General features: G+C 41.0%; 1 protein-coding gene across 1 annotated transcript in view; it reads left to right on the top strand.

Annotated features, from left to right (window-relative positions):
• The window catches only part of rsrc1 (arginine/serine-rich coiled-coil 1), a 105827-nt gene that overhangs the window by 17547 nt on the left and 70490 nt on the right, over positions 1-17790 (top strand). The window contains exon 4 of the mRNA XM_044032478.1: positions 5156-5389. Coding sequence (XP_043888413.1) covers positions 5156-5389 — 234 coding nt within the window. The remainder of the gene's footprint in view (positions 1-5155; positions 5390-17790) is intronic.

The raw sequence follows: 17790 nt of genomic DNA on the forward strand, positions 1-17790 counted from the left end.
GCGGCTGCATGGAGGTCAAAGGTTGCCAGTACTCACCAGACGGCCAAGTTTAGGATTGCGATGAGGAGGCTGAGTGACACTGGGCATATGTGCCAATGAAGACACTTGCATAGTGACACACACACAAAGCCATGCACATTGTATACACACATGCACACACATTGAAACCACATCTTGCTGCAGAAAGTTATCTTTTCCTTCATCGTTGGCTGGCCATTGTAGGTTCATATAGATCTGAGGGTCTTTGAAGGCCTTTGAACTCTGCTAAATGGCTTGACCTTGTGGCTTGTGGCTGTAACTGTGTGTGTGTTTGGGTGGGTATGGGGGTGCAACGAGTGGGTGGCCTGCATGGGGTCTCATTTCTGCTTCACAGCATAGCAGGGCATAGCAGACGTGGTGTCGATGACGGCTAAATTAAAAGCAAACTGATGATTATGACAAATCTAAACAAGGCTTTTATGATGGGGGGAGAAAAACATATCTGTGGATATTTCATGCTCTGTCTTTGCTGTGTTAATTGTGTGTGTGTGTGTGTCTGTGTGTGTGTGTACTGTGTGTGTGTACTGTGTGTGTGTACTGTGAACCAAGGGAACAGATAATGTGGCTGCTTGGAAGGAGGAAGCAGCTTGGGAAATGATTTCAACAGCAATCATAATTAGAGGAATATCATAAATTAAACTTGTGTCTGCCGTTGTGTTTGAAGAGCACTCAAAAGTAATAAATTCTGGATGGTTAACATATTTGCATTCCATTCAGCAGGCAGCATCGGGGAGGAACAGCTGTTTTCCACGTCTTTTGGCAGCAGGAAATGCACATTTCTCATTCAAGGTGCTTTTAAACACATTGAGATGGCAGGAAAAAAGGAAAAGTGACTTTTAACTTGAACATGAAGCTGCTGCTGTGTGCTCTGTCACTGGAAATAACTCGGCAGGGAACAGCGCATTAATGAAGTTCTTCAAATATGGATTTTCATACTCAATAGGCCAGTCTTCAGTCTGTGTGTTGCTTGAAAAAGTCGACCGGCAAGCTTTTTGTAGTGTGTATGCTTGGGTCTTGTTCTAGATTCAAAGAATAAATACCAAAGATTTTGAACAAATTGAGAGATTTCAAAATTCCTCCACATTGCTGACAGAAACACTTTATTTTGGAACAAACTAATAACGAAACTGTTTCTTTTTTCATCATGTATTCTTGGCCAGTTTAGGTCACCTTTTCTTTTGAATAAATTGCGTTTTGTACGTCACCATCTCTGGTCAGTCCAACTTTATTGAAATGATGCTTAAAAGGCAAGTTGTGTTTTTAATTCTTGTGATTTTATTACTAATTATTGAATCAGTGTTACAGCACCTGGTGACTGCTTCGGTTTCTCTGGCTTTTGTTGTTTTTTTTCCTCTACTTTTCCTCTCTCTTTTTGAAAACCTAAAAGCCAATACAAGGTTGTTTTTTTAGTGAACTATTTTAAGCATAATGGGTGTCTAACTCTTTACTTGTACTTTATGGAATCTGACTTGCTATCTATTTTACAAATGTTGTACACATGTGCCTTAGACCTACAAATGTTATAGCAGTTAACCAAATCATTTTGTTGTGTCTTTGTCAAAATGATAAAGTGCTTAAATTCTAATAGCATGTGCTCTACCAGATAGCCTTTTAGCTTAAAATAGAAAATGCACAGATAACTGTGGAGTCACATTTCAGCTGTTCAGAAAGATTAATGAAAAAAGGCAAATGCACTGTAATGTAGATTGTAGTGGCACAGGGGACGACCTGCAGGCTAATTTGAAAGTGGAGCGAGACATCGGCCTTCTACATGGACTCTATACTATTCCGATTTAACACTCACATTACTTATTTAAAGTCCTTATTATGAAGACAATTTCCATCCGGGATATTGAGATTTTGTCCTGGGAGTAGTCTTTTCTGGCGTTTACTCTATTGTTGGCGAGAACAACTGGTCAAACTGGGGTCATTGTCTCCAGCATCCACTGAAATGTGATAGGGTTAAAGTTACTCGGTCATTATTCACGTATGGACTAATGGACACCGATGCTGCTCGAGGCGTCACCGAGAACATCTCTTATATTCTCAGTAGTTATGATGCGATTGTTTTGGCCTTGGGTTTAGTAAAGTAACATGTACATAAACTTTTTTTTTTCATCGCACAGAGAGAGCATAATGTTTGGCTAAATGACCAAAACAATATGAATATTTGTTGCCGCTGCTTGAATAAAGGTAAGATAAGTTAAAGTAAGCAGTAGGAATTGTTCTGTGTGTGTGTGTGTGTGTGTTCATATTTCCCCCTTCCCTGCACTGCGGTGTATGAATAATGATTTAACTAGGGTCAGATTCCTTTGGTGATGTTCACCTGTATCTGGCACGAGAGGTATTGTGTAGCTGCCATTAATGTCCAATTTTCTGTGAAAACAGAAATAGAATGCAGACTGATAAGGTTAACACACCATCCAGCTTCACACCCGGTCACATAATTACCCCAATGGGCTGTGGTGAGGGATCATATCCTGGCTCGCAGCGGGAGGTCAGTGGTGATAAGCTTCAGCCCAACTCCCAACATGCAGCATAATTACTCTATTGATAATTCACCAGGAAAATGGTCCCAGCCAATTGCAGAGCTCCAATTTAATGGACTGGACAGTGAAATGAGGAAGGAATGGAGAAAAGAGAGCATGAGGGTGCAGAGAGTGTGTGTATGTCTGGGGTTGGGGGGGGTTGTATTTTATTAGAAATGAAAATATGTTTAGGCCATAGGGGGACCCATTTTCCCTGGAGATAATAAGGCCAATGAAATGTAAAGCAGGGGAAGGGCTTGGCATGAGGTCCGACTGTGGCTGTTTATCTGTGTGTGTCCTGCATTAGTCCATTTATCCACTGCCTCAAATTAGCTAATCATTCTCCAAGGGGAAGGACTTGGTCAGGAAATTGACATTTAGCAGCATAGGCTCACTCTATTAACTACAGTAAATTTAATTTGCTGCACACCCCAGAAGTGGGCTGTTTTCTTTGCCATCAGAGAGAAAAAGGGAGAGGGAGGCAGAAACAGAGGGAGAGAAAGGAAGAGAGAGGGGGAGTATATTGCATCTGCTGTGTCTGGCCACAGTTTGTTTGGCTGTAAATATAAGACTTAAACTTGGAACACTGCTACTCTGTTGAATTTCCCCTCTTGTACTATTACAAACAAACACAGACATTGTCAACACATAGATTCACTAATTCCATGGTCTGTTTGGGCCATTGATAGATTTCCTCGCCTGGAGATCCTCACACCCCTAAATGCCAACGTTTGTCTTTTTTCATTAGCTGTGATTCTCTGACTATAACAAAAAAGTACTGAATCAAATACCATGATGATCATTTATGATTATCACTCTGCTTTAGTGTACCATTCTCAGTAGAATGAGAAATCATTTATTGTGGGGAAAGGATTGTGGTTATGGTTAGTGGTTAATTGTGATTAGATGGTTTATTGATGGTGTCCCAAATGCAATACTTTATTTGCAGAATTATGTGAAGTGAACATGGAAGTTGGCAGATTTAGTTGAAAGTCCTGTCTATCTAGACGTCCGTTCCCAAATCTTAAAAATACTTTCACTGTGTGTCGAGTCTGAAAACCAAACTTCATGTAATATTTTCTGTTTCCCAAAGAGATTTTCAGAGACGTGGAAGTAGCGCAGCTAACTCTCCAGAGATCAGGACAGCCCCAGCCTAATTGATTGCAACAGTTGTCAGAGTGTTGTCTTTTAAGATGGTGACAGGCGTCTGAAGAAAATGATTAGTTTTCTGTCAGGAGAGAGACAGCTCTGGATGTCCCAAACTGCAAACTAATAAAGGGGGGAAAGCAATAAAGCTCGTGCACAGCAGGTTTGACTGTTTTTATAGACAAATCAATAAAGTGATAGATGATGGAAAATAACGGCATCTTAGATGCCGATTTCTACTGGGGTTTCAATAAATGGTCCGACACAAACACACACACATAGCTATTCTTTTTAGGACTCTGCCTTGACTTCCATTCCTTTGGACAGCCTAAAGAAAGCATTATCACTGACATTAACCATCACCACTTAAGCCTAACCTTAATCTATCCACAATTCAAATCTTAACCCCAAATTTAACCAGTTCCCCAGAAATTATGTTTTGCCGCATTAGGACCATGTTTTGGTCTCCATAAAAAAATACAATCTCTCTCTCTCACACACACATGCTTTCACATGTCAAAGGGTTTTTCCTGCATTGATAAAATCATGTGTAGTGTCGCATAAAAAAGTGGTTATATTTTAGTAATTTGTTTCTTTGTTGAGATACAAGTTACTCTTTCAATTCTCTTTTTTTCTGTGTGTGTGTGTGTGTGTGTTTATGTTTGTTTGTCATAACTAACAGAGTAAATCTCCCACTGTAAATCTTTTTTAGACCAGAAGGCCAGTGTCAGGATCAATACTGAGGACAGGCCTTCCTTAGAGCCCACCCCTAAGTGGCTTGATTTCCTCTGTGTATGTGTGTGTGTGTGTGTGTTGTCTGTAATGTTGAATGCACACTATAGAACTATTTCCTATTGCCATCCTGTGAAGGATGAATTTGCCCCATTTAGGAAAACAGGATTCCAGAGAGTTTCATTTTCTTGTCTTGTAAACACATGCATTTTGTTTGTTCTAATATGAAGCTACTGCTTTTTTTTTGTTTGCCTTTTTGACTTGTTGTGTTTGGGAATTTGATTCCAGTGTTTATTTATGTGATATTATGTGCTTTGCATATGAACATTTTCAATATTTTCAGCTGGCACATAAAAAAGGGGATTGTGTAGAATATTAGTATTTGATAACTTTGCATAACTTCTTTGTCAGTGTTAGGACTTTTTTTGAATACAATCTTAGCACCTGCACTACAATGCGTCCACAGGAAGTGTTTTTCTCAGTGGAAACCTTATCTGTACTATTTCTGTTTCCTATCACTGTTGACACACACATGCATAACAGACAGCTCCATGAAACAGTCTCAGTAGTATTCTTATACAAACATATAAACAGACATTAACAGTACAGTAGCAAACAATGCAAGTATAATATTTAAATCTACAAAAACTACTTTAATCTCATCTCCTGTTTATTGAGAAAATAAATAATAGTTTACTTTCTTATTTCAGGTCTCATTCTCGCCACCGAAGGTCGCGCAGTCGGAGTGGCAGCCGCAGCCGGCGAGGAAGTCGCAGTCATCGGAGGAGTCGCAGCCACAGCAGAGAGCGGGACCGCAGCCGGCGCAAGGGCCGTGACCGGGAGAGTGAGAAAGAGAAGGAGAGGGACAGAGGAAGAAACAGAGACAAGGACAAAGACAAAGACAAGGACAAGGACAAGAGTAAAGACAAGGCTGACAAAAAGGGGTAAGTGATGAATGGCTCTGTACATGGAAGCACACTGTACAAACACAGGAAGCCAAAAACACAAGGGTTAGGTCGGCCCAGCTCAATCTAGACCCCTGCCTCCACAGAAGGACAGAATATTTTGATCAGTATAATACAGACTTAAATATGGAGTTCAGTCTCAACTCCTCCATCTGTCCATCCATCACTCGGTCCTTCCATCCATCAACCCATCAACCCCTTTCTTTCTCCATTTCTCTCTGAAATAAAGCATGTGGCAGCACCAGACTTGTAATGCGATATGATTCCCTCTTGCATGAGGTGACGTCATGTTGTTATAAGAAAAGCTGGTTGGTGGGAAAGTTGCACATTTTGTCACCGGATGATTTTTGATGTCTTTTACTCTGATTGCACCCTTTGGTCCCACCTGCAATAAGTCCAGAAACATAACAAGATCATATGCATCTCCAATGCTCATGCCAGCAAAATGAGAACTCCTTGTTAAGGTGAGGAAAGGTGGTAAATTACATCTTGGAAGCTTATGCCTTGTTACGGCTGTATGCACACCACAAACGGGTTCAGTGTGGGTCATATTTTGGCAGTGGTGCACTCCAGAATGCTCCTAACTACCTTAGAGGCCTGTCTTTGCCTCTACCAGAATAGCACTGTCAATCCCTCCCCAGTTCTTCACACTCTAATGTGATTGGGGCCCATTGTAATTTGACTGGTACCCGGTTGTTGTGTGTCATATTGAATGGCACAGATGTGTGCAGGTATCCCAGGAGGGGTGCAGAACATCCTCTGAGCTGCACATCAATTTTAGTGACCCCCCCAGGTAAACTGTATTTAAACTTGGGGTACATACAGGCTTTATTGGTCCAAGTTATTCAACAGCTAACTTTACAAGTAGGTGCCTGTGTAAAAATCAGTTTGTGATTGAAATGCAAATGTGGGTATTAATAAAGCTGCCATTCGATATAGTTTAAACAAACTCACCAAAACTTGTCAAGGAGAAATCGATAAAAAAAAAACAGAAAAAATAAATATGCTGTAATTATTTTTGGTTTATCTGGCAGAAGAAAATAAAGTCATTGTCCAGGCTAATATAGTCATTAGCCTGAACATTTCTATTTAACAGTTAGTCGTGTTGGTCATTGCTGAAAACCTTGTGAGCAGAATATGGCGCTTTGCTTTTAACGGAGAAGTGTCGATTTATTTGAAGCTATTACATATTGCCTTTCTTAGATTTGTATCAGGAAAACAAATAAAGCTAACAGTGAAATATAAGGCCAAGCAGACTATATCTATTTTCTTATTAAGGCTTCAATATCCTTCAGCATAGATAGAAATCTCCACTTTTATCTCTGACCTCCCTTTTAGATCGTCTGTGTGCACACATCAAATACACACGTTTGTTGATTTGTGTGTGCATTGTGCGCATTTCCACCTGTGGCAGCAATATTACATTTAAAACTGTCCATACTTAAAAATTACTGAAGGCGGTGTGATAATCTTCTCTAAACCATGTGCTGCTGCTGATATATATACATATATATATGTATGTGTGTGTATATATGTATATGTATATGTGTATATATGTATATGTGTATATATGTATATGTGTATATATATATGTGTGTGTGTGTTTCTTTTGGTCATTGCTGAATGGAATCACAATTAATAATTTTGAGAAAAAAACACAGTGTTGGATGAGCTTGATAGTTTAAAAATGTTTTTTGTAATTTTAATATTAAATTACTATCCACTGGGGCAGAATAATGGGATCTTCATTTAAATCCCTGCACTTGAAGTGAAATGACACCAGCTTAATGAATATTAAGCTATTCTCATTTTGTTCAGCTTGATAATATTTCATCACTGTCCAAAACCTTCCTGACAAGGATTTCCAGGTGTCTAACAAGTTCTCCTTCGGTAGAAGAAAAGCAAAAGCTTTGAGACGTTTCAGGAATATGTAAAACACAGCTTTCTGCAGTGTGACATCTTTTTCCATCTTCTACTCTTCTTCATCTTCTTCTCTCAATGGTGATGTGGGGGGTTAGGGTCTTTATTACAGCCCCCCTATTCTCACTTCTTACACACAAACACACACACACACTCCCAGTAACCCTCCACCCTCATTTACATCCTGGTTTTCTCGCTGGGTGGTGCAAGAGGAGCGAAGCAGTGCGATGTTGATGACTGGGTGGGGTGGCGAAGAGGAGCTTTATAGTGTCTGTCAGGATGAAAGAGGGGCTCCTCGGTGTGCGGCACCCTGACACCGACTGTGTGTGAGCGCGCGTGTGTGTGGTGTTGTCGTCATTAAACATTTAACACTCCTCTAGTATGACAGCAGGCAACTTGGTGCTCCGGCAGCATGTTTTCATGCAAAATTTATTGAAAAAGACGAGCTGTTGTTAAGAGATCTTGTTGCCTTTCACTAGTGGCAAAGGGTAAGTGGGTGATTGTCGGGTTATGTCTCTCTGCCTGCCTGTGTGTGTGTGTGTGTGTGTGTGTGTGTGAGTGTGAGTGTGTGTGAGTGTGAGTGTGTGTGTGAGTGTGAGTGTGTGTCTGTATTTACCCAGGCTAGTGTACAGGGTCAGTGGGTCAGCTTTATTCTGTGTAATCCTCTGGCTTCTATTTGCAGATAGAATTGAACCAGCTGTTTGCTGAGTATTTAACGATAAACAAATACCTACCTGTCTCATAGATAAATTGATAAGACAGTTAATACGCAGTGTTTCTCACACTTTGATATTTGTGCCCTCACATATCAGTCCAGTGTGATCAATTACGCCTTCTAAATAAATATACAGTATTATCTATAAAGTTGAATATGAACCTGACACCAAATTGTGATTTTTATATATATATATATATATATGTGGACAACTATACACAAATGTGTGGATATTTTAAACCACATTCTAATTAAATTATAGCATAAACTACTGTTCATGATGTCTTTGGGATTTACATTAATATGCCATGGACAATTTACAAAGGTGCACTCAGAAGCAATTATCATAGCAGTGTGTATTAATCAAAACCATTGACCCAACTTGGTATGTTTTCTTTTCCTAAATTAGAGCAGGAGAAACAATCACTGTGTTGTGTTCACATGCCCCCTGGCAGATCATTGACAGTAGTGTAATTTGTAAGAAATGTCATTTTTCACCTGATGTTTCAACCTAATTCCCACCTGCGATTAATGAACAGCAATGCACAATCTACGTTTAACAGATGGCTCTTTCTCCACACAGAGCGACACAAAGCGACAGGTTTTCAAAAATATCTTTAATCTCATGTTAATGTTTGAAAAGGCATTAATTGCTATTGTGGTTCAGGTATGATCAGACTTGAAGATCTTGAAGTTAGAGGTACAATCAGGACCAAGTTTTCTGTTTTGGCTTTGGTCATAATGTCGATGCACAGGTACACACAGATATTCAGACTCAGTTTTTTTCTGCCTTTCAAAATTGGTCTTGGTGAGGTGTGGACCTCTGTGCTTTCCTTTGTAACCAATCACTGAAGTAGTGGAGGAATGTGGGCAGGCTGCCTTAATCATCCTCAATCAGAGAGCCCAGGCCAGTTAGGACAAACCCCTTGTCTGGTCCCAATCACAGGAGACGTGCTGGTCTATCTGACTCAATTTTATGTCATTTGAGTGAGAGATGAGCAGAGGTTTACTCAGCAGAGTGGAGACCTCTCATGGCAGCTGATGCCGTCTTTTCCCTGTGCATGTAAAACTGAAGTCGGTATAAAATTACTGTCTACATTTCATTAAAGCCTCATTGATGTCTTTGTCTGTGAATTAATTCACATTCAGCATTTTTTTTCCCCCCTTCTAGCAAAAGTTATTACTTCAACTCCATCCATTGTTAGCACTTGTCAAGCAGCTTATTAAATGAGTGTGGAGGTAAAATATAATATGTATATTTACGTTGGCCATAATCCATAGAAATCCATGTATGTGCTCAAGGTAATGGGCCGTTTCATTTTGGTCAGCTTTTAATGAAGTCATCTGCTTTTCTAATTTCTTATGTTGTGAAATGACAGAGGAGGCTTTACAGAACTTTAATGAGAGCCAGAGCAGGCAACAACATGTACAGCAAATACTGTACACCTAATATCAGAGTGAGGAAGAAATATTTGGTATATCCAATAGCCAGTGTATTTTTAATGTTATTGTATTGTCTGTAATTGATCGCAACTCGTTGCCATTTGCTGTGCATTCTCTACCCTTGACAACAATCCCCACGCAAACAATTCCATGCTACTTCCTGCCGTCATCATCATTATTATTGTAATTGAGAGGCAGCACAAATTACAAACCTTTTAATTACTTTATAGCCTTTAATGTACAGCTTGTTTTTTATTTTCTATATATATTTTCCTGTCTGTTTTTCTGAGATGTGATTGTTTAGTAAATCCTCTCATTACCATGTTTCCCCTGACCCAGCCTCACATCAGGGATCCTGGCAGGACGTACAGGCCTCAGTTTGACTTGCTGTGTTCCATCGCTCCACTTTAACCCCTAGTGGCCGATATGCTGTGAGGCAGAAAATAAAACCCTAGACACACACACACACACACACGCCCCTTCACCCTCACCGCTGCTGCTTTTCTCTCCCTGCTTGTCTCAGTCTGAGGAAATGACTGTGTACTTCTTTGCCTCTGTTGAACATCTATCAGCTCGTTAGTGTTAGTAATACACAAAGAAGTAAGTGTGATTGTGTGTGCTTTCACATAAGTAGCCTCTGCCTGTGGCATCCTCTCAGCCTGTTGGGAGTGTGTTTATGGGTGGTGTGGTTGGGACCACTGGCTGCCTGCCTCTGTGTGTGTGTGTGTGTGTGTGTTTGTGGTTGTCTGTACTCTTGCAGGACTCTAGGCTGTGTCTGGCTCTGGAAGTGGGTCTGGGGAGGTAACAGGGAATTCAAACAGCGTCCTTGGAAGGTTAGGATACACTCGTATTGACTTAAATCAATGAGCTGTAAGTGTGTGTTTTATTTGTGTGTGCATCAAGGGGGGTAGCTGAGTTGCTAGGAGCATGACCAGACATAGATGAAGCTGAAGAAGTCAGTGTGTGCATGCATCTGTGTGTCTGTCGGTTTGGGTGAGGGCTTGGGGTTGTTGTTTGAGACTGGGTGAAATAGGAGTGATGCCTACATGCAAAGTGTGGACAGAGCACACACACACACAACAAGTCTCAGTAGACCAACACATGGACACAACAAGTAGTGCAGCTGTAGTGTTTCTTGGCCCATGGCTGTTTGTAGTCATTAGTTGCTTTTTGCTCACCGATAATGAGCTTAGACTTGGATGGAAAACAGCCCGACCATATGAACCCGATCTTCACTTGAAGGAAATCTATACATGCACACAAAAGACATAAAAATTACCCAGTGTATAGTGATGCAGTAAAGCACTTTTTTTGTTTTTGTTTTTTTAAATGTTAAAAGTCTCAAGCAATTCAGTAGAGTTTGTCTAGACATTGGTAAGCCTCCTAACATTTGGTACACGGTAGTATAAACACACAAAATGTTAAGGGATATTAAACAGAAATTAAAACTGGAGTTGGCTGTCATATGAAAACTTTGCATTTACTATGCATTTTGTGTAATATTTTTAGAATACATTTTCAAACTGTCCATTTATTTTGCATGCGTCTCCTTCCTAAGAACAACCTCCGTTTATGTGAGCAAATTTGTGTGTGTATTTTATTTGTTACCTCTCTAGGATCTTTTCTGCCATAATCAATGACTTTGTCAACACCAGAAGTCCTCATTGAAACCAAAACCTGGTCCCAATGAGGCAAAACCTTATTTCTATGGAGCATTTTAATTTTAGTAGTAAGATTTGAATAAATCGTGGTTAGGTTGAGGTTAGGGTCAGGTGTTAACTACTTGTGGGATAGCAATTTATTTAGGCTGTTCAAATTAATGGAAGTCAATGCAAGGTGGGCTAACATGTGTGTGAGTGTGAGTGTGTGTGTGTGCGTGCGTGTGCATGTGCGTGCGTGCGTGCGTGCGTGCATGCTTGCATGCCTGCCTGTCTGTGAGTGTGTCCAAAAAGAGGGAGAAAATCTGGCCACTTTTAATCACAGCAGAGACAGCCCGGCTGAGCGATAGAGAACTGTGACAATCCACTTAGTGCGCTCTGTAATCTGTTTAACCATTTAGCGAGTTGTTAAAAGTGTGCAAACACATTAGAAGATCTGCAGGCTTTAGTGGTGCACAGGACAGTGTGCCTTCCAAACTGGGTAGCAATTCAGTGTTAACACAGTGGAGTTGTGTGTGTGTGTGTGTGTGTGTGTGTTGATGTGTTTGAGAGCTGCTGTAGGCACTGAGAGAAGCCAGGCCTGGAGCGTGATGACAGAGAACAGACCTGGCCAAATAGAAGATCCACCCAATCCAATTACCCTGTTCCTCTCTTTTATTCTCTCCTCCCCTCCTCTCCCCCCTCCTCTCCTCTTTTTACGGACCTGTCTTAGGAGGAGGTACTGATGGCAGTCCTGGCTGCTGCTGAAGTAGCTGGCTGCTCTGCTTTATGGATCAGAAGAGTACGGAAGAAGGATTATAAGCAGCAGGTTATGAGCAGCAAACATGACAGGCCAGCTCCGATTTAGGAGGGTTATGTAAATGTGCCTGTCGGCAGGATATGTTTTTCTGCCCTGAGTATTTTCTCTCTCGCTGGAAAAGCTGGGTAGTTTTGGTTTTGGGGGAAACAGAGTGGTGTTGAAGGCAGTGAGGAGAGAAGATTGTTATGGAGAATGATGTGTAAAAGAGACACACCATTAATGTTTAATTTTCTCCAGGCTCCAGTGCTGCACCAGGGGCAAGGAAAAGTGTTGACTGAAGTCTTTATGAGAAAGGCTGAGCGTGAGAATACATTATAGAGAAAGAGATGTTCTTTTTGGAGACAGTAGACAAAGTAACATAGAGAAGATGAAGAAAGACAGGACGAAGTGCAGGGGACAGTTTTCAGATAGTGGAGAGCAGTCTGTCATGCATTTGGCCTCTGTTGCTCTGAGACAGAAATACAGCTCTGCAGGTCTCGCCTAATGGCATTGATCATTACAAGAATACCTCTGTCAGATGGGCTAAGCAGGATTCCAGACGTTCAGTTAAGTACCATGACTCAGTTGTGGAAGAAATTATTGCTTGTGAGGAGCATATGATAATCAATCTCCATGGAGAGTATACAATCAGCAGCCATTTTTTTCGGACAAAAAATCTGATTAAACAATAGTTATAAGAGGTACGAATCATACAATGTGTATGCGTGAACATGATGACTGAAGAGTCAGTGCCATCTGAACCTCTTTCTCCCGTCCACTTTCTAGCTTCAAACTTCCCTCTGATTACTTACCATCCTCATCCTCCTTGATCTGAGTGCAGCCACAGACACAATCCTCCACACCATACTCATCGATAGACTAGCCTCCACTGGTATATCAAACACACCCTTGGATTAGTTTGTCTTCGATCTCTCAGTTTATTCAAGTTTTTTTCATCCCCCCCATCTCTTCTGGTGTTCCCCAAGACTCTATCAAGACTCTATCCTTGAGCCTCTGATGTTAATTATGTATCTCCTCCTTCTTGGCCACATATTCGGTAAATATACCATTCAGTTCCACTTCTATGTGGAAGACACCCAGCTCTACCTCTCCACCAAAACCACTTCCACACTCCCACCTGCCTCTCTGACTGTCAGGAAATCAGACCCATGGCCTCAGTCTGTCCCTCACACTACTACTATCCTGGTTCACACCCTGGTCAACTTGTTTGGTTTACCTGATAAATCCACCCTTAACCTGCAACTGGTCAAATACTCCACTGGCTCCTGTCAAATTCTGTATTACAGTATGTATGTATAAGTAAATATAAGATCCAGCTCCTCACTTTTAAAATCATTAACAACCTCGCCCCTCGCCAAACCCCCCCCCACATCAGCACACCCACTCGTACACTCGGGTTGTCATCTTCTTCCATACAGTCACCCTCCCAACCACTCATCTGACCACCATGTGGTCGAGAGGCTGCAGCTTCTCAGGCCCACACCTCTGCAATGCTCTCCCACAATCAGAAACTTGGATTCTCTCCTCACCTGCAAATCACAGCTCAAAACTATTGCTGCTGCATTTTTAGTATTTTTTCGTGCGTTTTTTCTTCGCTTCCTCCCATGTAGTCTGACACTTTTTCAGCAGAAATTTAGCTCTTAGGGCCAATGTTTAATTTAGCTGTACTCTCTCTCACTCTTGCTCTTTGTCATTTACGTTCACTGTCATGTTCTCTTGACTCAGTCTTCTCTAATGGAGAATGGATTTGACCTTGTGTCTTACTAATTTTCCTTTTGAGCTTCAGTGATATGGTATAAGCCACCTTTAACATCACTGTGTCACAATAAAAAACAGAATGATTCATTTTTATTTGCCTTTACCAACTTATTAAGTCTTGCACATTTTTTCCTCACCATCTATTTCGGTATCATTCATTCTGAGTGATCATCACTCAGTATCATTCAGCCTTTCTTTTCTCCCCCTGCTCGCACCTTGCCTCTGCGTCTTTGCCTCTGTGTCTTTGCCTCTTTATACGCCACAGCTGAGTGCATGGAAACTCTGTTCAGTTATGTATACATATCTCGGGCAGTGCTGTCTAATCAGCACAGTGAAATAATTCACTTCCTTTTCTTTATGTACACACTCATCCATGCAAACCGACTGAAATCTGTCAGTGCTGGGCTCTGTGTGGGAAAAAAAAAAGTTTTTAGAAGGAAATGGTCTTTCACAAAATGAGAAAGAGAACAAATCTTTGCGTTATATTTCCAAACACATTAATCAGAGTGAATAGTGCTATTGGACCCAATGTTATGGCAAGCAGTTTTTTGCAGGTATACACAAGCCACAATTACTGAATGCTGAGTGTGTGTTTGAGTGGAGAAGTTTCTGTGTGGTCAAGTTACATGTTGGCATCACGGAATGAATGCAATGACTAATTATTTTTTCTCAAATCTTGTTTCTCCATTTTGTAAAAGATGCCAAAAAATTATCTGTATTTTTTCTTATATGTTCACAGTACAGTAAACCAGTTTTGGAATTTAAACAATATACATTCAAGGCAACTTTAGATGTTTAATGATCTTTGAAGTTTCTGACACATTTAGTTTGGGACTTAAAAAAAGGTGATGAGTTTTGACAGCCACCCTCATTGTTTGGTTGAAGGGATTAGTGCCAGGCCTTCAGAGTTGTTTGCAAGGTGTCAAAGTCTCAGTCCGAGGCACCTGTGTGTGCATATTATTCTTTACTGTGGTCTTTGGATAATTTGTATTAGTGTGAGACTTAGGTTAACTTGTCTTTGTACCACTTTTCCTTGAAGTCAACTGACTCACACACAGGCTTGATATCTTTCCCTGTAGGCCAGATTTCAGAGCGCTTGGGGCCATGTTGTTTTGTCTTCTGATGGACAGGCACAAAGAGAGAAAAAAAGAGAGATTTACCCTGGCCAGTGATTACGTCAGTTTGATACCACAGACATGGAGGTGGTGGGGGTAGGGCCGTGGGGTTCAGTGCACGGAGAGAAGTGAAAAAGGCACCGTATAGAAAACGTTGTGTAGATGACATGAATAACAATGTACGCGGCGTGTCTCCCTGGACCCTGATAACCCACAGACCAGGACCTAGTCCCTGTGACAGGCTGGCCTTTGTGGCCATTTTATCCCGCCTGTACACTTGCAAGGTAGAGCCGGGATAATCGCACCTAATCTAATTAACGCTAAAGAGGGCCATGACTGAGGCTGGCCAGAAGCAGACTGGGCATGTGACACACACACACACACACACACACAGCTCAGCAGCAAAAGCCTGTTTGCATCAGAAAAATAAGGTTGTCATATTGATTATGCAGATGAGGCACTAACTGCCTCTTGGCCAGCCGGCTACAGCTGACACAGGCTGAAGAGAGGGATGCAGGGAGAGGAAGAGAGGATTAGCTCTCTGTTTAATTTTTACCTTTTTGCATGGACCACTTTTAGGTTCAGAGCAGCTTTGTCCTCACTCACTAAGGTTGATGCTGGACAATAATCTAATAACAAAGTGTCTGTTGTTGTTTTTTAGTCCATGGAGACGTGAAAAACCACAACTAAGTGGTTTGTTTAACTTTGACTCAGGAGCAAAAGTCATTCTTAAACTATCTGACATTTATGGTGATAATAATCGATAGAGTCTGATTTTTGGCCTTATCACCCAGCCATGTTGAGGCTGGTGGTAGAGTTCGGAGAATGTTTGCAAGAGGAAGTGTATCTTGTTAACTAGCTGACGTTTTCCCCCCTTATAAGTTATCCTATTAGTAACAAACAGGAATTACATTTTTGAAGTTGTGCTCTCAATATGTTCAGCTATGTGTTGCTGTGACACATGGATATGTAGAAAACAGTTACACAGCAACATATGTACAGTATATAGGCTTTGAAGAACTGAGTATTATGTTAGGCCTAAGTAAAGAGGACTGTGATTAAGTGGCATTATCGAACAATCCTTCGATTTCAAGCTCAAAATAGTTACAGAAGCTGAGTCTTCATATGTACTAACAGTCCTGAACTCAAATTAACAAGTCCAAAACTTAAAGTTAAAATCATACAAAACACAAAACAAGGCTGTAAATCCTCATGTGTGGAACCAGTGGAACCGAAAACCGATCTAATTGTTACCTATGTTTGAATGCATGCAAGAAGGTGGTGCCGATACATGCCTCATATTTATCTGTCCGTGTGTGTAAATACATTGCTTCCTGTATATGTGTAAACACTTGTCTTCAGGTGTGTGCGTGTGTGTGTGTGTGTGTGTGTGTTGTGTGTGCAGAAAGCCAGCAGGCAGATTGCTATTTCCCCCTCTGCCCCTATAGAAAGGCCCGGGTATTCTCTGGATGAGGGTGTGATGTACAATTGAAGGGCAGGATTGAAACTGATTACCTTGTTAACTCCTGGCACCCACTGGCAGCTTGAAATAGACCTGAGAGCCAGGGCCTGATTTGCAAATGAATTACCTCTCGCCCGGCCCTCCCCTTCTCCTCCCCTCCTCTTTCTCGTTCTTTTTTTGTCCATTCTGTGCCAAGATCATCTTTTTATATTGTGCCATGACAGATGCTGTGCTGGGTTGCCATTGTTCCCCATCAGTTTTTCTGGGGCTGCAAGAGGAGCCAAAAGATTTCCACATGTGATTTTAACACAAGTGTCCCCCCTGCCTTATAGCCCAGTGCTTTATTCTTTGTGTACCAGTACTGCAATCTACAGAGTTTTGGAGCAGGCGGAAATGTTGAAGAGTGTCATTGTCTCCATCTCAATAATGGAGAGGTATTTCTCTGATTAGGAAAGCTTCTAATTGGGAGCTATGAAAAGGACCGCTGGCTATTGAAGAAACCGTGGGGAAATTGATTGCTCTCCATGTCTCCCTTTTGCTTTTTCTCTTTCTGTCTTTGTCCCACTCTGCCACTATGTAACACTAAAAAGAAGTCAATTTTCTTCAAAACTTGGCCCCAGGATTTAATTCCGTTCAGTACCGAGTTAGTGCATATAGGCAGAGAAGAGGCAGATATGGGGTGTCCACAGGGAGACACGCTCAGTCTGTGATGTTTTTCCTGTGTTTAAATACCTGTTTGAGTGTCTGAGTGAATGATTTTCCTGGCTCAAAATTAATTAAAGAGGGGTCCGTCACGGCTATAACCCACATTTGTGCCATTTTTTATTTGTGTTCTTTGTGACATCAGAGAATTTTCACTTTTTTTTGTAGATTTTTGTAGATTTTCAGAAAAAAATTAAATCGTCACAAGTTTTTTTATTACTTTACATAAACCATTAGATTTTTAACTCCATGTTACTCTATAATCTCTGACTTCACGACTATACTTTCAATGGAACAATGGTGGTCCTTCACTTTGTAAGACCATGTTGTTTAAACAGTAACTCATGCAGCATTACACTTTATAGTTGGTGATGATGTTTATTTATTATTGTCATGTTTTACTAGTAAGTGGGTACAGAATGTGAGCAGTTTCAAAGTATCCGTGTGCATTTAGTTTGACTCATCCATGTCAAAGTGTCTGATCTGGCCCACATGTGAACAGGTGTGTGATAAAGTGTGTCTGTGTGCGTGTGTTTCTCAAAGAGAGAAACAGAAAGGTAGACGTAAATCAGCTTCACCCTTTACTATTCCTCCTTTTCTGACTTTTTTATTGACTGCACTTAACCCTCCCTCAGTGAAACATAAAGTGCAGAATTTGTTAGCCCCATTTTTAATGGACTGCATGTCTTTGCCATTTTGGGATTATGCCTAAGTATGGCCCCCTTAACTGGAGAGAGGGGCAGATTGTGTGTCTGTGTATTCACATGCCGAATTACATAGAAAGCATAGACGCATAAGTCTGTGTTTA

Source organism: Solea senegalensis, linkage group LG8 (genome assembly GCF_019176455.1).
Source record: "Solea senegalensis isolate Sse05_10M linkage group LG8, IFAPA_SoseM_1, whole genome shotgun sequence".
NCBI lineage: Eukaryota > Metazoa > Chordata > Actinopteri > Pleuronectiformes > Soleidae > Solea > Solea senegalensis.